Source organism: Mercenaria mercenaria, chromosome 9, assembly GCF_021730395.1.
Source record: "Mercenaria mercenaria strain notata chromosome 9, MADL_Memer_1, whole genome shotgun sequence".
In the NCBI taxonomy this organism is placed as follows: Eukaryota; Metazoa; Mollusca; class Bivalvia; order Venerida; family Veneridae; genus Mercenaria; species Mercenaria mercenaria.
Genome location: NC_069369.1, coordinates 13,730,712 through 13,754,641, shown reverse-complemented (window position 1 = coordinate 13,754,641; position 23,930 = coordinate 13,730,712). Strand labels below are relative to the sequence as shown.

General features: G+C 33.9%; 1 protein-coding gene across 1 annotated transcript; it reads left to right on the top strand.

Moving 5' to 3' along the window:
- The first annotated feature begins 238 nt into the window (after positions 1-238).
- LOC123546509 (homeobox protein Nkx-2.3-like) lies at positions 239-17,052 on the top strand. Its single transcript, XM_045332849.2, has 2 exons — positions 239-938; positions 14,384-17,052. Exons 1-2 carry the CDS (start codon positions 383-385, stop codon positions 14,962-14,964), a joined length of 1,137 nt encoding a protein of 378 aa, XP_045188784.1. The 5' UTR covers positions 239-382; the 3' UTR covers positions 14,965-17,052.
- The last annotated feature ends 6,878 nt before the right edge of the window (positions 17,053-23,930 follow it).

Here is a 23,930-nt window from a genome sequence, read left to right as displayed (position 1 = left end):
TCAGGATTTACCGCTAGTAACGCAGAACCGTATCCCTATTTCAGAACAAAGCATCAAATTCTTTGCGATATTCAGCATCTTCAGCTATTTAATGATTCGCTGGGCCGCTCTACGTTGCTGGCAACCGATTGGCTGTAGTACGGCTACAGGCGGAGCGTTTGCTTGTTTCGTGTTGACGAGAATTGGCTCATCGAAACATGAGGCTGTTTTAACAACACTTTGCTAATGTTTAAACACTAACAATTTATGATCTTGACACAAGCGGAGTTGCTTAAGTCTTAAGTGGTTACCACTTTTGCAAATCTTCAAAGTTCTACTCTCAAAAGTTATGTTTTAGAAAGAGTTCTGAGGTTTTCAAGATTTTCATCTCATTGAAAGCACTATGTATTCGAATCACGCTTTTTCAACACCATTTTCTGTTAAGGACATCTTAAGTTGGACTGAACAGCAACAACAAGCAGCAGCTCATTATGGAATGGATTTTAATGGTTTTAACATGAATTCTAGTTACTATGGTTACGAATCGCCTAGACTTGGGGAGCAGATGAACACGATGTCACAAATGTCGCCGATGATGAATTCTTTGGGTGGAAACTCGTGTCTTTACAGCAGCAACAACAACACATCGCCTTCATTACAACCAACGTATACAAACCTCAGTCCGTCTGTATCATCGATGACGTCAATGTCGTCTGGTATGCAGCTGCCGTTACAGAACGACGGAATGTCACCAAAGCACGAACCGTACGACACACATGGGGCTCCAACGCCTGGCTCAGAGCAAGAAGATATGCATAATCCTGGACAGGCTCTGGCACAGGCAGCACAACCGCCACCTCCAGGTATCGAACCTGGATCTGTTCTTACACAAAATTCACAGCCTAACCTTCCACAACCGATGATTAAACATGAAGCACCCGACGATTTGATGGAGAAAGGTAAGCTACTTTGGTTTATATCATATATTTTATATAAAAAATAACAGTACTGCATCCAGTTTTCGCTTTCCATTTTCTCAAGGCCTCTACTGATATTTTTTTTGGAATCTCCTTCCAGAGCATGTTGACCTAAGGTTGTTCTGCCAAACTACTTTTTCAACGTAGATTTGATGAAGAGTTTACAGATTGCATTAAGTGCTTTAAGTAGGGACTCGAACTGTTTACCCACGTATTGATCTGTTTATATGAGTTTACACAGACTCTTTAGATGTTTGAAGCGGTGCCCCTTATATTGATTAGCCTTACAAAAGGTACAATCTTTAGATCGCTGATTGATACACTAAGAGTTGTACTTTAGGTTTGGAGATGCGCTCTTTAATTTACACACTAATGATAGAAATCATTCGTTTTATCAACAAGTATTATAGGTGTATTATTACACCACGATATATTTAGATCCCTCGTTCAGTTTAAATTCTAAAGTTCCTACTTTGAAGTCATAAAAATTGTTCTTTTTGAAATATTATGAGAAAGAAATATGATATCCTTCTTAAGAATAACACGTTAGTTGTGTTCTATCAGAAGTTAATTTTAATGGTGGAGATTTTTATCGGTTTTACTCTAAAAATAAACGACGTTCGTGTGGATCATCGATATAAGTGTTAAGATTTAGGAAGAAATAGTTCTGTCAAAAACATACTTCTGAAAACATTCGGATAAGTGATGATGGCATTGAGTAACATTTGCTAAATGGAAACTGTTTCACCGAATAAAGTGTGCATTTTAGGTATACATGTACTTTTAATTTTAATGATACATAAGACAGTTGATAAAAAAAATCACAAATGGTTTACATTTCTTCTAACAATTAAAAAGAAACACGTTAGGAACTTACAAGCAGCGTTGTTTTTTGTATGAGATATTTTATCTTGAATCTAGCGGATTCATTCCGATTAGTTGTACGTTATGGCATTATTTGGATTTTCCTTGGGACAATAAATGACTGCTTAAATGGTGCAGTTATCATAAAGGAGGTATTTAGTAACATAACGCCGTGTGCATCTGGATTTGTGAACGTCGTAAGCGATGTGCTGTAGGGATTTTAGGCATTTCTTTCGCTTATAAAACCCGACCTCAGGTCGAACTTGTCTTTTGATGCTGCTAATATATTTTATAAATATGGTTTATTACTTGCATACTTTCTAAATGTATTTCTTCATCAGAAAATATCTGCAAACAGGTTGCCGCCATTCGTAATTTTTTGTAAAGTTATAAAAGACGTTTATAAGCACCTTTTGCTAAATCAAAGAATGCAACATTTTCCCTCTATATTTAGCGTAACTAAGAAAACTAAAACCATTGGAAATCATTATACAACAGCAAATAACGGATGATTCAAGGGTATCTCTTACTTCACACAAATAGTAAATTTACGATAAAATATTTTCTGTTAAAAGCATCTGCAACGCAATATAAAGTTTAAAACACAATTACAAATGTATTTCAAACACGTATCTCAATGTTTAGAACAACAGTAATTTCACATGAACTTTTAAACTTAAAAGACCCTTATTTATTTGTAAAGAAAATAAAAGGAAATGAACACGTGACCTGTTCCCTATACATTAAAAGGATCTGCCTCTATACATGTGTTTTCTTCTTCGAGAACAGATATAACATAAATCAAAACTTGGGGCATAAAATGTGTGAGAAAGGAATGGCTATCACTATGAAATATATCATAAAACTTTTTCACAAGACATTAAGATTGGTCAAAGAATGTTTGCAATGTTTTATTGGCATAGAATTGGGTCTAAAGATCAGAAAATAATGTCATAGCTCAGTAAAACCTTGTGTAATACATGGAATAAAAGGTTATCTGATACAACGGAAAATTTCCTGTTTGTAAATATGTTTCATTTTTTATATTTTATCTAGCGCTCTGAACACCGGTACAAAAAACATGGCGATACGGTTCATAGATAATATAAAGGGATAGGGGTTACTTGATCTTTGCTTCCAGAGAATTTTATAATCGTGTACTTGATGAACTTTGACTGGACTAACAAAATGTACATGTCTTTTAAAATCACCACTGCTTATAAAATCAATAAAGAAATTTGTAAAAACATTTTTATCTTTGGCAAATCTTTTATGTTGAAATTTTGCAAAAAGAAATCCTATTATTTCATTTAGCACTGTATGCAGAGTCTTAATGAAATATAAAAACAAACTAAAATCTTGCTTACTTTTTAAAATGCATTCAAATATAGTGTATGTCTACACTACAACTCCAACTTTTTTCCTTCATTGTTTTTACCTTTTAAGATATATATACGAGTTTTAGATAAACAAAGGTCGTGCAAATCATCAAGCCTTTGGTAGTCGTTTCAAATAAATTTGTTTGAAAGTAAACACTTTTACATGCACTGTTAAAATACTCCCTGACTTTCTGCACGAAACTCTGCGACCTGTTGCTTTCCAGTTTTACAGACTTTTTATTAACATATCTTTCCATAGTTCTTATCTCACACAAATACAGATTAATTTATAAGCGCCTTATGAATTTTGATATATTTTTCATATGTCTTTATTCATATTTCGTCTCGTAAAACTTCAATAAAAGTCATTATTTTACAAGATTATGTGCATTCAATTATTTTTTCAGCTCATATGTAAGCCCCGTGTTGTACGTGTACATGTAAATAACTGCCTTCTCAGAATCTCCCGCGACTTTATGTCTTTATTTATAATATTAATTATACAATATAAAATTCTGAAGTCCTGTTACATGCCATTGAATTTACTGTTCGTTTCGGTCGTTTCAGCTCGCTCTTTCCCAACAGAAAAAAATACTCGGAACGTCTCGGTAATTACCATGTTCATTTCTAATTATATTCATGAAGAACCGATTTTAAGGAAACTTCATATACATATAGATTCGCGATGGTTTTCATTAAGGGTTGTAGGAGGGCGAGTTAATGCCTGTAGCGAAATGTGTTTTATATTGTGTGAAAATTCATTTGAGGCAGGGTCAAAGTGATACCGGAGACTCGTAGCAGTTTTATAGCTCTCACATTTCCAAGAGCTTTTATTTCTTTCTGTGTTAAAAACTTATCTTCTGCACGACATATACATCTTTTTGTAAATGCAGGATTGCTTTAATGTATATGCATGAACGAACTGTCTGGTGCTAGAAGAAAAATTAATTAATTAATAGTGCTTCCTACATTGTCTTGAGTGCTAAATATGTTTATTACACGATGCATATTCATATATTAATGATACTACTTAATGATTCTGCATGTATAATAATATATCATTATAGAACAATGCATTTTAATATACAATACTGTAAACTCATTGAGTGAGAGTCACAGTTATCATAAGTACAAGTGAGTGTCTTTCAAAATGACTAAAAATACAAATATTTCTTGACGGTAAATAAAATCTAGAATATTATCTTCTACAATTGTTTCTTTATACCAATGCATCAAAAGCTGTTCTGAGTTTCTGTTACACGCAATTCATACATGCATATATTGCAAACAGTCTGTTATGGAATGAGTTCATTACAATTTTATTAAGCCGGTATGGAAAGTCTTAAGGTGCTATACCACTGTGATTTAGCTGATTTCGGCAGATTTTTATCAAAATTGGTGTAAGATCCTCAACTTTATTACCAATCACATTGTTATCGGCATTTCCAAAATCTTAAAACACTCGAGCTTTTAAGGAGTTTTCTTTCATAATTGGGATCTTTTTTTTTATTTTTGTTTGCATTTTCCTTGATAATCGTTTGTAAAGATATTATCAGCATCTGTAATGAAAAGTTTCCTACGGTGTCTGTGGTGTCTGATACATTGGGGAGTCTTAGACTCATAACTTCTGGCTTGGGCTTATCAGTAGGATTTCAATCTGTCTTGCTGTCGTGCTCATAATTTCATCATATTCTTGCGCATGTGCTAAGATGCTATTCAAGGTTAGTATTCGTACCAGTGTCAGTTTACTGGACCTATTTTGTTGTATTGAAGAAAATGAGAGCCATTATTCTTGTGCAATTATAAACAATGTATGTACCGTTGCTAACAAAAATGTACTGCACTCTTTTCCAATAATATTTATATACACATATATCACAAACTTGTAGATCAGACTCTTAAATCGTCAACATATTTTTTTAAGAAAATTCGTAAACTACTTCAAAATCTTTTATTAATTTCTACAAACTGAATTGACATTTTAAATGTATGCATTTATATACTTCTACAATTACATGGATATGAAATAAAGGGTGTCTACAAATACCTTAACAGCATATAAAGGTATTGCTATTGAAGTATATTTTTTTAGCTTTTAGAAATGGGAAAAAAAACACAAAAATATCATAATATTAGGCGTATCATGCTGTAAAGATCTCGATTCCCTCGGTTAAACATGTACTGTAGGAGCACGTTGTGATGTTGGTGGATCTATATTATCTCTTGATTCAAACACTGATATCTCTCGGAATAAAAGAGCCTTATCCATGTTTATCTCCCCAATGGTTGTAAACTCGATTTACTCTCGGCGGGAGGCCGGTGCTTTGGAAAAAATAAATTTCGGCTCAGAAATTTCACATTCAAAAATTTGAATGTTGTGCACAGTTTTTATTATATAAAAATGTATCCAGTGAATGTTCAGTTAGAATTATTTTGTTGTTGTTTTTTATGGGTAAAGGGAGTGAGTTTTTTATGGGTAAAGGGAGTGATGGTCTGTTCTAAGTAAAATAACGTAGACATGTATACCATTTCAAACTGTTTTTAAAAAACGAGACAGAAAATAAGAACTGTATTTTTGACTTATGCATAAACTATTTTCGCATTTACATTGTATATTGTCATGTTTACTACAGTTGTGAATTGCAACAAGTAATATGAAACTTTCAGCCACTGTTGTCATGTTTTAAATTTTTCTTAAAGCTGACGTTTATAAATTAGCATCAATTCAGAAATTGTGGAATTATTGAAATGCATTTTAAAGCGAGTCTTTCGGTAAGAGAATATACAATTTTAAGTATAACGAAGAACGTTCATGAAGTTTTCTATTGAAGGTTAGCATAAATTATTTTTAAGATATTTGGAATACGTTATTTTTCGGAACGAAATTGGAGCACGTAGCATATACAAGTTTCCAATGTATTTGTATGTACATAAAGAAAACAAAGGTCGTCCAATTATGACTGGTTTAATACATTTATCAGCGGAAACAGTGTGCCCTGTCAGCTTCCTTAACTTTACAATAATGAGGGGGAAATACAACACCACTGTGTAAATACTCCACGAGATAATATTCTCATGCGATTTTTTTATTATAATTCGTCAACCACTTTAGACTACCATAGTGATAAAATACAGTAAAAATAATTCATTTATAAAAGCAATAATAATTAAACGAGTAATTCTTCTGTGATAAGGGGCAAGTCCGGACTATTTTTGAGTCAAGGACTCCTATAAAACAAACACAAAAATGACAAATAATTTAACTATATCCTTTTACAATCTATCTGATATTTTATCGTGAAAGAATTGTAGTTTAAGATCGGCTGAATGAGCTTATCCGAAAAGTAAATACATGTCAACAGATATAAAGTCCGTTAAATCGTTGTATTTCTTATAATGGTGCGCTTGTGTCCTGCTTCGTAGACAATAATTATTGAATCTGTTACGCAAATAAGTGTCACACGACCTGTTCGGCAGAGACACAAAGACATCAGTAGGGATTGTTTTCATGACAGGGACACAAATATAGGTGTCAGATGAATAACAAATTTACATTTTCTTTTTTAATAGCAACTTAAGTCATAAATCAATATGGTTTCAGTTGATATTTTCTGAGGTCTTGCATATTATTTGCAACATTCTTCTTTTACGCCAAATTTCTATTGCGTGCCTAACGCTTAAGAAAATGTTTCTACAAAGTTTTACAGACTGAATATAGAAACATTGCCTAGAACTTACTGAATCACTGAATTTCTACTTCATTTACAATTTATTACTGATTACATTTATCTAAAGGCAATAAAATAAATTCCAATAAAGCCTGTGGCATTCTATTTCGGTAACTGGAAACCTTTTTTTTTCTACTTTCGGTCACTTTCTATAATTTCATTGAATATGGAGTGGTCATTGGAGGCAATGTCACAGCATTTGAAATAGCTTGAGAAAATATTTCCATTACTACAAGCCTTATTATCAACCTGATAAAACACACAAAAAAAGTAGACATATATTTCCAAGTTCCTTTGTATCCAGAAATCACAGTGAATTATGAAAAGATATATTGATAAAATGTTGTTGTTTTTTTTTAATTAGCATTATAAAAAAGGAAGACACAATAGTTTTACGGCCTATTGACATTCGCTGGGAATCTTTCATACTTAAAAAAGTCTAAACCAATTAAAAGATTAAACAGAAATTCTAATGTAACACATTGTCGTAAATGAAAGCTTCGAAAAATGTCATTTTGACAGGGCCGCTGGAATGGGATTCAGAACTTCACCCTGGTCTAAAGCTATAAGCAACGTCTTGTTGAACTGGTGGGGAAAATTGAATCAGTGAAAACTGGGTCATATTAAATCCCTACAGAATTGTAGTTTGTACCTAAAGACATGTGAATACATAGAACAGAGAGTACCTTCTAGCATTTCAGGAATTAGATCTGTAGAATTCAAATTAAACTTTATGAGTATAGTTAGATTATTGTCAATTCATTTTAAAACAAGCCTTGAAAAAAACGTCGGCAAATTCTCACTGTTACAAATGAAAATATTAAATACAAGATGTTATCGAAGACATTTCGGCATAACTCGGCAACTAGTCTTGTGATAACAGCCTAGCTTTATTTCGTCTAATTTTGCGGTATTTTTCTCAGTTTCTTTGAACTCTGTTGGATTCTAGATTAATTTAGAGCGCATTAAATGTTTCACAAACTTTTTCGGTTCCTGCGACTCAGCGATAGTCTTGAATGGCGTTTCTCGGAAAATCAACACTGTGGGAATGCTTAGTCCATCTTTGTTTAACGTAATCATTCAGTCAGGCTAACAAATAATTTCACATTAAAGACGATGTACCCACCATTTATTTCAACAATTTTAGAGGACAGCTGTTAACCTACATTTATGATATATATATTTTTTGAAACATGCAATTCAATTTGATTCAAGAAATTGAGACCAGTCTCAGAATTGAGACCAGTCTCAGAATACAGCTTTCTCATTGGTCGGGTTCAAGCGGGAGGTCAGAATTGACCAATCAGATGCTGAAGATTTAGGACTGGTTTCCAGCCTCAGTTGTATAACATCTATATAGGTGTTTATAGGACGAAGCCTCTTTTTAAGATGTCTGAACGGATTTTAAGTCAGTTATTTCCTTTTCTTTTCAAAAAAGTTATAATTTTAGTAGTTGATACTGTTATATTTTATTTCATTATCTAATGTACATATCAGACAGTTTATGGATATACTGATTCATGACTTATTTGCAAAATGATCCACCCTTGCTAGTTTTGATATCTATCCCTATGTTATTATTTTATTTATATTTTTAAATAGGAGTGCATGTATTATATATGATGACGACTTCAAAACTGAACTGTCACACAATATTTCTTCTAGCTTATTTCCTGTGTAGGTCCATGCACTATTCTTTCAGGCCATGAATAAGAAATTTGACCTGGGTTCCATTACAAATAAAGTAACAAAACTAAAGGGGTGTCAGAAAGCCATAGACATATTTCTTTACGAGACTTCCCCGACCTATGATTGACTCTATTCAGTAGCGATTTGTTACTGATACTGACAGATATGCTTAAAAACATAGGGTGAAGTTAAGAGCGTCCGTCCGACCCCGACTGTCCCTACAAGAAGCTTCAAGCGTCTGTTGATTGTGATTGATAATGGGCAGGCGTGTTTTGATAAAATATACATACTTAAATATATATGAATTCTATTAACGTTTTCATTTCTCCTTTCAAAAAGTTTGAGTGTAGTTTATAAAAATTTTAACGTTACGACTTCATTATATGTTCTTATAAAGTATGCATGCACATGACAATACTAGATCTAGTCTGGCTACTAACTCGATAATCTATTTTTTTTTTTCTAAATAATTTCTCTTTTATATTCTGACCGATCTTACCTGGCTGTGTTTCAAAAAGAAAGGGACATAATGTAAACTTAATTAGAATTGTGTTCGTCATTTATTAAATTGCTACGGTTGTTTTGCCTATACAATTGAACATTTGAGTGTTGCATGAAATATCTAATCGAGTTTCCGTTTTATCAAGATGATTATTTTCTGTTTAATTAGGATTTATTCTGGAACTGAAGTACTAGACATGATAAGAAAAGTTCGACCTGTTTTCCCTGCTTGCACTCACAAGAAAGCAAACGAAATATAATACTGATACAACTTTCTGCTAAAATGATACCATTTTACCCCCTTAAAACAGCGTATGTGCATACACGAGGGGATTTATGGGATTTTGGGTTAATCTCGCATAATCTCGTGCTCAAACGAGGTGTGGAATGAAGAACCAGTCTCACGGCGCGCGGCCCAGCGTGAAAGTAACTATCTGTTGAAACAACTCGCTAGCATTTTAGATAAAATGTAATTTGTAAATGATAGTACTGTACATCCCTTAAAACTTAACAGTTCGTTTGAAATCGTGTTCCGTTTTTGATCTTGGCGATCTGAGAAATATTAATGAGCAAACTGCCATTTCAATGACAAAACTATGATTTACAGGACAATTTATTTACCCAAGCTCCGTCCTTCAATTTCATAAAGAAAATACAGTCTAACCTGTACTAACGGTCACCTCCGATCAGCGGTCACCTCCGTTCAGCGGCCATTTTATGACGCCCCCGATGGATTTTCCTCTATTTTATCACTTTATTCAGCGGCCACCTGCCGTCCGCGGCCAGCGGCCACCGAAATTGCCTCCCGACCGCCGTATTTGACCCCTTTCAGCGGCCATTTTTCTTCCAAAACCAATTACTTTTAGGCAATAATCGCCAAAGATTCCCGATTTTGAGAAGCACGTGGTTGCTAAGTTTCGCGGGACTTCACCACAAGAACGACAAAATGACACGAGCTTCTCAATTAAAACTGATAACCAAAGGTGTAATCCCCTTTTGTTATGATCAAATGGCCAGTAATTATCGGTAATTAGCGTGTCACCTCGTGTCAATTTTGTTGTTCACATTTTGACCTCGGTTAAAGATAATACTCGATAACTAGTTAGTAGCATAATATTTGTGATTTATTTTATACTTCTGTCATCAAAATACTATTAAATTTATACGAAATTAATTGTGTTTTGAAAAAAAATATAAACCACTCTATCTTTTACGGAACGTAACGGCAATCTTAGATTTAGCATAGACAATAAGCTCCGAGAGTAGCTTCCCTTACCAAAATGGCGAAAATTGTAAACAAACTTGTTTTGAAGTTGGAAAATTGTCTTTAACAATTTTTGTAGTAAAAAAAAAACACGCCGGAGTTTTAGATTTCTAAGAAGACCATTCGTATTGCGAAGGCAAATGCACGTCATTGTATCCTGGTAAAATAATAATGGAAAACCCAAAAAGAAACGGGCCTAAAGGCTATAGGCTGGTCAGAAGTCTGAAAAAATACATATACTGGCTGCACCTCCGGTCAGCGGTCACCTGGCTTTAGCGGCCAAATTTTTCTGCTTCCCTTGGCTGGCTGCTTAAGACAGGTTAGACTGTAGTTCCTTAATAAACATAACATAATGTTGTTGCTAGTTACTTGAGTAATTATTCTGATACGGACTCTGTTTTGCACATCAGCACATATAAAGTTTTAGACAACATTAGAATATTTTATACATTACGGAATGGACAAAATTGAAAACGTTACAATTTTTATCACAGTTTATCCGTGCCCATCCGAAATACATTTGTAAAACGTAAATATGAAAAGCCGTTCGTTACGTACATATAGTATTTTTCACACACAGGCATGCATGTACTAATTTTAAAAATATTACTCCATCTTACAACTGGTAAATTTCAATATATGACTATGTTCTGACAATCATCGCTGCATCTGTTATATAAGGTTTTAAATTGAAGTGTTTTTTTTTCACATTTTCGGAATATTTTTTTCTTAAAGATAAACTTTAATACAAATAAATTAAATGTATTGTTTTTAACTGAAAAAAAAACGCATGATAATAATAATCAATTGAGGGTCGGACATCCCCGCCTCCTTCGATGAATGATGGTTAAAATGTACATTTTGACAAGAAATTGTTTAACTTTATAACAAAACAGTAAAAAGTAAAACTCATACATCTTTCTTAGGAGGGGGCTAATAGATCTATGTGGTAGTTTACAAACATACTCTTAGAAAATCCAACGCTTAATGATTTCTCAAAATTCCGTGACGATCTTGCAGTCTGTAAGCGCCTTCTAACGGAGTAAGAATTTCATAGATTATTAAAACTTTGTCAAACACCGTACAATTTCTACAATAAAACATGATAGTAAATAGGGAGTTCAATAGGTGCTCCTCATTCTCAAAGACTTTGTGGCTGATTAAAGGTGAAATATATCCCAGTTTGAAGAATTCTGGGGTTACAGAGATACCCAAAATGTAACGAGCATGACCCCGGAGTATATCGCTCTGTATTATATTCAGGCTCACTTTATCAATTGTTGGTGACAGTTACAGCGCAGATTTGTACAAAGCACGTCTGATGTGTGATATATGCGAAATTCAAGAAAAGTCAAATTTTATTATTTTAAAACAGTAATCAAAATAAGAATAACTTTTCTAGAACATGTGGACTGTGAAGAATTTGAATATTACGATAGTGAGGAGATATATGTGAAGCATTTGAGGTAACAGTTTTCTATGAAACATTAAACACATTATAGCAGTGAATAGCTTCCAAATGTAGCATTAAGCCTGTGACGTATCTGAGGCGTAAGGCAGTAAAAAGATTTCTGTGAAGCATTTGAAGCATTGGCTTCCTATGAAGCATTTAAAGTATCAAGACAGTGAAAAGTTTTCTGTGAAGCATTAAGTCTGTGAAGCATTTGAAGCAGTAGCTTTCTATGAAGCAATCAAGGCAGTGAAATGCTTTCTAAGAAGCATTAAAGCATTACTTCTGTGATTCTGTGATGCATCTGAAACATATCAAGGGAGTGTAAAGATTATATATGAATGAATAAGTTGGGCACTTAAGGCATTAACTCTGAGAAGCATTTGCAGTATTCATGAGATTTATGTATTTTAAAGTCACTTTTAAAAACAATTTGAATGCTATTTATTAATCTCTGTGTTTCAAACTTTCACAGCTGTTTTACTATGGGAAGTCATAATCATAAAATTTAGTCATGTTTTCACAAAATCATGCCTTTTCTTTTATATTATAACAATTAATGAAACTTTTTGTTTGTATAAAAACAACAACGATATTAGTTCACTCTGTGTTTTCAGAACCCCTGTATAAAATAAAGACGAAATAAAAATAAAACCTCTTACATTGTGCCCCTAAACATCTGCCGCAAGACATGGAATAAGCATTTATTTCAGAAATAAATTAACATATGTTTTTCGTAGTAGCAATGTAACGGTTTTGAAGACTCTTGAGCATAGCACTTAAAGATTATAAAATGAGCATAAATAAAATTAAGGGATGAACATCTTAATGTTAGGGCAGGCTGGAAATGTTAAAAGTGTGAGTTTTTTCGCGAACATCTATTCATCAGCTGATGAATTAATTACGGTAAGAAAATGATATCACCGCCCTCTTGTTTAGAACATTACTAAACATGAAACAAGAGAAAGTACATTCGTCTTCTTTAAATCTTTGTTTGAAAATAATTAATTAATTACTTTCTGTTTAATATCTTATTTTTATAAACCATTTTAATTAAAGAAATTAAACCACATTCGTGGAAAATACAGTTTTGAGTATAAACATAAATATTCTGATGTATAAAGGACAAAATGGTTTCTTTGTACTGCAATATTGTGCGGCGTGTAGAATAACAGAAGATGAGTAATTAACAAGTCGCTTTCTGTACTAAGTTTCCAAACTACAAGGACCGTCCTCTTTGAAAATTCCAATGACAGATTTTAGAGGATATTGAAACAAAATTTACTAGTTTATTTAAAAGATATAGATCAGATTTTAAATTCGTACATATTTTGATATAGGGTGTGTTTTTGTCATATCAATATTTTGTCTTGTTTTCAATAGGCAAAAAAAAATAAATTAACTTATGAGTAAATTGAAACGGTCTCTTGTAGGTTTTATAGTTTGTCTTTTCCCAGAATTTGTAATGAACAATTAAATTAAAAGTATATATCATGTTCTCTTCAAACTGCTCATGTTTAATATGTAAATAATTTTGTTAATAGTCTGAAGATGTGCTGAATAATAAAACGTACAACAGAAAACATCGTTTTCCTCTTACTGTACCCAAAAACATAATAGATACAATTTACAATTATCGTATTCTCATTCTTGCATAATTATACATGTACATAAAAAGCAGTGTAATTTTTAACACAATTTTAGAATATTTTATAGAACGTATACCTGGCACTTTTAGTATTATATTCGTGTATTGCAGATTTACTGTCTAAACCACAAAAAATTATTTTCTCAGGAATGATCTCATTTTTCATTCAATTGTATAAAGAATTTGTGTTTGGTATAAACAGCGGCCACCCAATTTTCTGCGGCGCCGAGTTGTGCAGCAGGGAATGTTCTGATGTATTGTTATTTAGTGTCAGGAAAATAGATACAGTTCCCCAGCAAAGATAAACAACGCTGTAAATATTTGTTCTATTTTATGTCTCTGGAAACTAATTCGGGTTAATTCACTGCTTTGCCATTCGATAACTGTACAGAGGTGCATAATTCAGTTTCTATTTTTTTGCAACAAAGAATTATGCAAAAATTAAAGCACTGATGCCCGTGATTTGAAAGGAAGTGATGATTAAATATCACAAGACAAGATTTTTAAAAACAAAAAGGTTTAGATCCGACAGCATAAATTTTATATATGATTTTGTTCAGAGCAAAATCACTTCTTCTCTTCCATGCTTCCAACTTTTGTGTGCTTTCTGCACAATTTCGTCTGTGGTATGCTAAACATAGATACTAATGACAACAACAATAATAATAATAATAATAACTTATCAAAGACTGTTGTTGACAGACATGCAGACATGCACGACTCCAACATGAATATAATATGCCTTAACTACAAATGCAGTGTAAATGTGATGGTCGAATATATCACAAGTACTTCGATAAAATAGCTGTAAGTTCATAATTATGGCGATTACATTTGTTGTTTTAGTTACGGTATAATAGAAAAAAAAAAACTTGTCAACGAACACGTCTTTTATATTTTTCAGACGCTTCCGGTATGGTACAAACAGACGAGAATTTATCCGACTGTGAAAAGTCCGATTCCTCAGCTGTGAAAAAGGAGCCCGTCAGTGGCGAATGTCAGATGATTAAACAACGGCAGCGTCGAAAACCTAGGGTTTTATTTTCTCAGCAACAGGTATTTGAACTTGAGAGACGTTTCAAACAGCAGCGATATTTATCTGCCCCGGAGAGAGAGCAACTTGCCACATTGCTCAAACTCACGTCCACTCAAGTGAAAATATGGTTCCAAAACAGAAGATATAAATGTAAACGACAGAAACTGGACAGGAATTTGGAATTGTCAACAATGTCCGTACCGCGCCGGGCACCAGTGACAGTAACTATGAGAGATGGCAAACCATGTATGCTAGGAAACAGTATGCCGCCATCTTACCCAGCAGCCCCCTATAACGTTAATATGTTTCCGGCCTATTCCGCGCCTTATTCAACCCCGAGTTATAATAGTGTAAATATGGGCTCTTTGCCCGGGGTAAATCAGATATCACCACAAAGTGGGGGTTATGTACAACAGCCTATGCACCAGCCAGGGATAAGGGCATGGTGAACATAGCTTTAGTTCCAGACTTAAAATTCCTATCTAATATGCTCGGCGAGATTCGCTAAAATGGCACAAAAAGGCTCGCGATGTCGAGTTCCAAAAATGGCGGACAATTGATATTGGTGGGCATGCCAAAATAAAGCAGAGTCTTTACTTTTCAGCAACGAAATCTATATTTATACATTGCATCTATTTTCCTGTGGTATTTTGAGTATATATATGTACAAGTAAGGAGTAGACTGTGAATCGTACATTGATAAACTACCGGAAATGGATGACCTGTGTCATGTGACTGACTCATCATTTATCAATGTGTAGGAATGGAGTTGACAGCACGAAATAGTTAAACCACGTTCATATTTCCGCTGTTTCTAGTCATAAGATACGATTTCATCTGATCAACAGCAGAACTCACTAAAATTACCAAAATATTTACTTAAATGCAGCAAAAAAGCATATCTATACGTAACAAAAATAAGCTTTATTATTTAAAAAATATATTTCAGTCTTCGCTTACATTCTAAGTTTATAAAATAACACAATAGAAAACTATAACTGAAATAAAACTTCTCTAAGGCTAAAGAAGTAACTGCCATTTTTGTCTCATGCTTTGCCAGAAATCATTTAGCAGTAAACAATACGAGAAGAGAGTAAGAATATCATGTCTGGTTAAGTTTTGATTAATTTGTCTTCAGTATGTTGTTACAAATTACGTACACATAATTCTCCTATCAGTTATGAATAAAGTATTCCCCAAGTGCCAATGTAGAAGAATCTGTAGCTTTTTTTTTTTGTTTTTTATTACTTATCTAGTCATATTTAAAAAGGGTTTATCATAATTGTTTTGATACTGTGTTATCGTTGTTTTAAATCTTTGTATTCCTTGTAGTTCTTCCTGTCGTGACACTACCGAACCAGTTCACGACTGAAGTCTTACAGAAATCTATGAAAGTATATGTTACCGATGATGTTCCGAGTGTTTTCCCCTAACAATTTCAGTTTTTACTCAATAAATCTCGCACAATGTGATTCAGACCTTGTATACGGGATTTTATCATAGTTTTAATCGATTAACATGATAAGTTTGTATATTTTTGTTAGCATTATAGCACGTAATCTGATGAAAATTGCTCATTTTGATATTGTTATAAACATAGCACCTGCATTTTATATCCAATTTTAAATTATGAATTGATATTTTCTAGGCTCCTCTGGAACCAACAGAAGAGTTATCGGTCATTAAATCTTTCGGATAAGAGGTATTTCACATTTTTTAGTCTGTTTAAATGCTAGTCCACAAAAGAAGTCATTAATTTTTTTTTTTGATAATAGAATTTTTACTAAAATTAAGAATTGAATCGCAAACTACGTTGTGTAATCCGTTCTTTCGCTTAAAATCGTCATTTCAGATATATACATACCTAAAATATGTTTATTTTTTTAATTCATTTAGTTTAACCAGTGATACTGATTACCAACTTTTCAACTTTCGATTTACTTTAGTTCTTATCACTGATAACAATTTTACCACGTGTTAGGTTTTCCAGAATGTGCAACTATTCCAATAACTTTTTGTGACCGTTACTCTCGGTATTTAAATCCTGCCTAAGAACAACTTATGTCATGTTTTACGTCTGTTTCTGCAATTTAAGTGTGATACGTTTATATCTTTTTTTTCCACAAAATATTTCATATTATAGAGTACTCTACTTAATGAGATAATTTCTTAAATATCTGGCCACCAGGCTCGCGACTGGTTATATGTTTGCTTCATGAAACGAGAAATTTCACTTATTTTCTAACAGATTGCCAGTTATACCAATCGTTTGTCTTGGACGTTGTTATATGTGTTGCCTTAAAGTGTCCTTTTAAAGATGTGTCTAACATTTTTACCTGAATGGATGCATAATTATGATAAATTGAAATAGTGCACCATGTATAATATATATTTTAATTTTAATTATTTCATACCTTTTGTACTTATTTTATTTGTATATGTTGTTTTTGTGTATATTTTGATAGAATTGAGAAATATAAAGAATTCATAATATACAAAATTGAAAATTATGCAATAAAATATAAATTGTTTAAGAATTTGTTTTGCTTCCTTCGTTCCTTTTTAGGTGTAGTTTCAATTATATCCGATTCGTCACGTCAAAAATATCTGCATTTCAATAAAGCTTGACGAAATATGAAAACTGGCAAAAAATGTAACTGAACTACAAATAGAAACAGATAAATGAGCCGCGCCATGAGAAAATCAACATAGTGCCTTTGCGACCAGCATGGATCCAGACCAGCCTGCGCATCCGCGCAGTCTGGTCAGGATCCATGTTGTTCGCTTTCAAAGCCTATTGGAATTAGAGAAACTGTTAGCGAACGGCATGGTCCTGACCAGGCTGTGCGGATGCACAGGCTGGTCTGGATCCATGCTGGTCGCAAAGCCACTATGTTGGTTTTCCCATTGCGCGGCTCAGATCATTTCAGATATTATCAATGTAATGAAACGCAGCCATTTTGGACACATTCAAGTTGTCGTTCTTTTTTATATAAGCATAACCAAATATGGCATTTAAGGCAAAATTCGATCTATGTTAAATACGATAACATATCAATTTTAATTCAACGTATGTACTTTTACATTCAAGCTAAAATTCATATCATTCTGACCTACACAATATAAATATCTTTGTTTTTATTCATTGTTTTACCGTTCATGGTAATGCCCATATAAGGAAAGAACGATGATGTCAATGTGCCCAAAATGGCTGCAGTTAAGTTACAAGTGTGTATTCAAATTGCTATGTTTTTTGTTTATAATCTGTAGTCTTTTTTTCACCAGTTCTTAAGTTTTGCCAAAGTCTTTTTTACATAAAATGTTTAAAATGGACCGCCCAGTGGATCACTTTTAAGATTCACAATAAAAGTTGTTTTTTTTTTTGTAAGTAAATTTATATTTTTATATTAATTTCTGATACAAAATGAAATAAGAAGAAAATAAGTAAAATATAATCATGCAATATCTTCGATTTTTAATCATTTCAAACTATTTGACAAAAAACAACATCTTCAAACTGATCTTTTTTTTAAATGATCACTCAAATTGTGTTCATACAAATTTATTTAAGAAAGCTTAAAACTTAATGAGATCATTCCAGAGTCGACTCTCTGTAAAAGCCCGTACTGGTGCCATATGGGAAGGTGTGGTCTTGACATCAGTGAGACTCTAACCCTGTTCTATCCCATTTAACTGTTTTGATACAGTATTTGATACCACTCCCAACCTCAGAAATGGCCTAAGAGTTTCTCGTATTCCAGCGAATTTAGATTTGACCGTTCAGCACAAACAACTTGTTAAATTACCACGATGTCTAGAAAATAACAAAAATTACATCACTTGACAACTTTAAGGCAAAACGAAAACTAGAATATGTGAAACCCTGAGAATACGATAAAATGGGATATGTAATAGTTTGATTAAAGAAAAAAAACTATTGCTTTAATCAAACTATTATCAAATGAATTATTCTGTTGGAAATTTTAAAAGATATATGAAAAATGATCAGTAGCCAAAAAAGATCCAATAGATTGGTTAAGAATAGCCACGCCCTAAATAAAAACAGCAGTGTATACAAAGATAAGAGTTCCGCGTTACGAAAAGCAACATGATGGTTTTGCGACCAGCACGGATATGCACATCCATGTAGTGTGACCTGAAAGCATACTGTTCACTTATCACATACATACAAGTGCTGAAATTGGTAAACAACAGTATGGATACCGTATGGCTGTGCACTGACCTGGGTCCTTGATGATGTTGGTTTTCGCACAGCGTCACACTCATATGTAAATAACTGTCATTTTCTTGAAAATACTTAGACAAGGTAAAACAATTAGACAACAAGTACAAAGAAAGAAACACAGTGAGTCACCGCCTTGGAATGGTCAGTGGTAAAATCACCAGCCGAAAGTTTAATCACTAAACCTTACAGCCTTACTCTTAGCGCCCATCATGTCCCAAAGGTACAGGACAGTGTAAATAAAAGTTATCCCCACAATGCAATGTGTTTCGAGTAAATAACGAATTGTAGGTAAGGGAGAGCAAGAAGAAAACACAGTTAAGGATCCGAACAAAATTGTTTGTTTGTTTGTTTTTGGTTTAACGCCGTTTTTCAGCCGTATTTCAGTTATGTAACGGCGGACAGGTGACCTAACCAGTGTTCCTGGATTCTGTACCAGTACAAACAAGTTATCCGCAAGTAACTGCCAACTTCCCTACATGGATCAGGTGGAGGACGTATGATGTCAGACACAATGTCTTTTATCAAAGCGTCACGGAGAACATACGCCTCGCCCAGGACTCGAACTCACGACCCGCGATCCGTAGATCTGCGCTCTCCCTACTGAGCTAAGCGGGCTGGCTCCGAACAAAATAGACTAACAAAAAAGTATCAAAGCAACTCAGTCCCGACGGGCTTTAAGACTTGCTTATCATGGACTATCCAACCTTCTCTGTCACTTACACTCAGCTGTAAAATGACTAACACTAAACTTGCCATGTATCTCAAAGTAGTCTGCATGGTCATGATAACCTTGATATACCTTCTCGCGGGAGTATCTTTAAAGTATCATTCAATTAAAAATATTTATGAATTACTAGGAGTAAATTGAGTAAAATATCTTAGCAGTGGGTACATCCCATGTAACTGAAAACACTTTTACAATTTTTAAACTTATCATTATCTGTATAAAGAGGGCTAAATCCAAAACAAATACTGAAACTTATATTCACCTGTTTAACTGGAGTCCCTGGGATAAATAGCATCAACAATTGGTGCAAAATATTGATTGTCCATGTTTAGATTACAACCGAGAAAAATATCTATCTACGTATTTAGCGAAAGAATCAACATAAAATCTCTTTTATATGAATATAAAAATAATTCTGCGACAAATGTAGAATGCATCCCCGAATCTGACGTAGTTATAGTGCAATGAAAAGGGTTTTACTAATTCACTCTCGTGTCCAGATAGCATAATGTTAAGAAACAATGCTTTTAGAGAAAAAAATGTATATATTAATCAACTTGTAAGAAAGGAAGCATTTGCCCTGGCGAAATTTCTTTGAACTCATGTAGTAAATTGGTCACCAGACTGTTACGTAATGAGGTATACTTTAATATACTATTAATGCATAGAATAAAGATGATCCAATATACAGCGTATAAATTACTCACTTCGGTAAACTTTTTATCAGTATTATGTGTATACTCAAAACAGTGTACTTATTTTTCTTTTGCTTAATTGTAACATATTATTTAAAATCAGTATCATACAATTTCTACACATTGATAGCCTCGTTGCAGTCAGTTTGGAAATGTTCAGTGTTATCAGTATGTATAGTTTGTAACTAATATTGGGCAGACATTTGGAAAATTGCGGCCGTCTTGACTGAAAGATACATGTGTAGTCTGACTTCCCTTATGACGTTCACATGGTCTTGAAAATTTCATACTTGTATAACCGTTTGCAATATATTTTTAATTATAGCCCCAGTATATAGCCTTATATGTTTACAAATTCTTTCTAAGTCGGATATTTATGCCACTTCAATTGCACGTGCAATAGAGTAGAATAATTTTGTTTTCCAAATGGACCATATCGAATACACACATGCAAGGTATGGGCGAAAACTCAAACAAAATATTGTTGTGAACAATTTTATAATTATGTCCCCTACCAAGTCAAGACAATAATTATGGAAATTCATCAGCAGTCACACAGATTATACAAACGCGTTTGAATAAATCAAGCTATTAATCAGAAACTAGTCTCCGTGGCATTGTGACAATTGACCTTTGACCTATTCACTCCAAAACAATAGGGGTCATCTACTAAGCAATGGGCAATCAACAACGCAGCACTGAAATTCCCTTATTATATTTTCTAAAGTAAAGTACAGTCTTATTGCAGTTGACCATAGCCATCTCATACTTACAAGGCACCTGAATTACTTGCAATACCATCCTAACTCTTTTTTTTTTCAAAGAACAATACGTTTTTGGAATGGTCTCCCCCCTACACATACAGTCCAGCCCAAGTTTGATTCTATTCACTAAGAGGCTGACTACTGTAACCTTTTAATCTATATCTTAGAAACTGTACTTATTTTTAACCTTGTTCTTTCTTAACAGTCTGTCCCAGACAAGCGCCTCCCGATCATACTCGGCTTACTTGTTGGGCAGTACACTGTAGATCTAGATGTACATTAAATTTAACCTCAGCCTGTAAAGATGTAAATTTAATGCAATATGCCAATAAAAAGGTAAGGATAGATTTCCCGGAAGTACAGAGCACCTCAAACACAGCCATAGAGTCATGCATCGCAAAGTAGGCCTGCAACAAAAAGAAACTTTAACGGAAAATAGAGCAGACGACTCAAAAATCAAAAACGGTAACAAGTACATCTTAATTATATGAAAAAAAAAACAAAAAGGATAAGGGCTAGATAAAAAGGTAGGGGCGTTGAGGAAATTGGAAAAGACAAGGCAGAGAAAGCCGAGTCTCCCTACACCGCACGCACGCACGCACGCACGCACACACACACAGAGCAAAAAAAACAGACAAGCATATGCAGGAAAAACAACCCAGTGGGACACCACCCAAGACAGAGAGAGAGAGGGAGAGAGACAGCCTCGCAAACGAAGAGAGCAAACACGCAGGAAAAAAACAACACAGTGGGGTCTTGACCAGGGCCGGTCGGCGACCAAAGATATTTTGGACATCTAACCTCACTCATAGTGAAAAGGAGAGTGGGCGTAAATGCAAGACGGCGAGGGCGGGGGAAGAAACGCCAACTATATAAAAGACAATATACGTAACATAAAATACGAAATGGACAAAAACAAGTTGAAAATAGGGGCACCGCCTTGGAACGGTCAGTGACCTTACTGACCTATATAAAGAAAACTGGGGGTTTAAACGCGTTAAGGGCATGTATCCTATTTTCAACAAGTTAGACAAGACAGTGTAGATAAAATAACTACCCGCTGAGAAAGGACACAATACCAGATTCATAAATAGGGTCAATCTAAGGTATAGTTACACAAATGTACTTAAAAACTTGTTTAGTTTGATACTATTTTATTGTATTTGTTATTAAGGCATATAAATAATCATATGAACACAAAACGTAACATATACAAATGGATTAGGTCACGAGTTATATCAGCATATAACGTGGGATATACTTTTGGCGTTGTCCGTCCGGCTGTTCGCCCGTGCGTCCGTCCGAAATAGAAAATTAATTAGCAGATGACCTTTACTCACATACAGTATTAAGATAGTAGAATGTGTGTACAAAACGGGCTAGATTACGTTTGCATCTTAGCGTAAGTATGACATTATCAGACAACAACCATCTCCTCGTAACCGATGAACTGTCATTGCAGGCATAGAAAATAATCGACCAAAATTGATTCCAATGCAGTGGGCAGTGGATACAACTACAACTAAAAATGGTACCAGTAGTTCCCTTGCTTGGCGCTCAGCATTAAAAGGGAAACTGGCCTCTTCTCTCATTCCATCAGGAATGAGGTGTCGAGAGTGATTGATATAAGTTGTAGAACTTCATTCACAATCGACCTAAAATAAATTATATATAAACTAACTACAACGCATTACGGTATGTTTAATTCCTTTAATGTCCGTTCTGGGCTTTAAACTTTACCAAACTGCACTTTTCCCGAGACTTGACTTGGTTACAAACACAACATCTCTTTGACACCAGAAAGCCATGCATAGTAACCCAACATTAACCTTAAGTCTGCTGGCGGCGAGTTATTCTGCCTTTGCGGCCAGTGCAGACCAAGATTAGCCTGCACCGTGGTCTGTACTGTTCGCTATTCAGTTAGTATATTTTCAGTGAACACCCTTTTGAATAATAAATGGTATTGCCCAAATTGAACGATGGACCGGTTCATTTTAGAAATTTAGCAGAGTAAAGGTGAAGGAATTTATAGTATACGTTAAATGAATCACATATACATAGTTGTGATATATGACCGGTCTATTTTCAACACATGCTTACTGGGCTAGTAAGTCAAAAAAGTCACTGCGCAAATTAATGTCTGATATGGTCACTAGTTTTCCTGTTCCTGTTTCTTTTTCTGTTTTTTTATGAATCTTTATTTAATTTATTACATATTTACTGACAGTAACATTTTTCATTGTAACTTTTTCGATAGTATGAAATAGAGTAATATCCAATATTTTAATAATTTACAGTAAATGAGAGTAGGCCTATTTAACAATATTTCGAAAGAAAAGGAACAGAATTGTTACGGTCTCGAAAATAAATTAAAGCTGAATGTCTCTTATGTTTGACTGGCGCTGACCTTTTTGATATGTGATTGAAGTTCTGGCCTTTTACTTGTCGTATTGTCTTTTATCAGACGTTGGTAGTCTGTTTCTTTGTTTAGTTTCAATATTCAAACAAGAAATCTTGACTTTTTTTCTTGTCATTTTTTGGAATCTTGTGGTATAATTTTGAAAAGAAAAGTATATTGTAGAAAGTAAGTCAACCAAATTACTTAAAAAACAAAACAACAAAACTCATATAGCGCAGCAACTCCATACTGTTATGCTATGTATACGATGTAAAATCGAATCGGGTTAGACATTAATTAAACATTCGATATTATCCATTGATATCTTGTTTATGCGTTCATATAAACATACAAAATGCAGCACATTTCAAATGCAGTTATCACGACAAGAACATGGTGTAGATAAAGATAAAGTAACATATTGTTCAAAACATAATTATAGGTTTCTTTTGATATGTTGCTCTACAGTCAGAAAACGGAGGAGCAAATCAACACAAAATTACTAAACATCGAGTTTCTATTGCTGTCTTTGTTTCAAAGTAACGGTCGTATGGCACTACTCCAGTAAAATCCCGGGAAATGTAG

What these genes read in the sequence shown, in the direction of transcription:
- LOC123546509 (XM_045332849.2), top strand. Translation starts at nt 383, where the DNA reads ATGTATTCGAATCACGCTTTTTCAACACCATTTTCTGTTAAGGACATC. An exon ending in CGACGATTTGATGGAGAAAG is followed by an intron (nt 939 to 14,383) that starts GTAAGCTACTTT and finishes TATATTTTTCAG; the next exon opens with ACGCTTCCGGTATGGTACAA.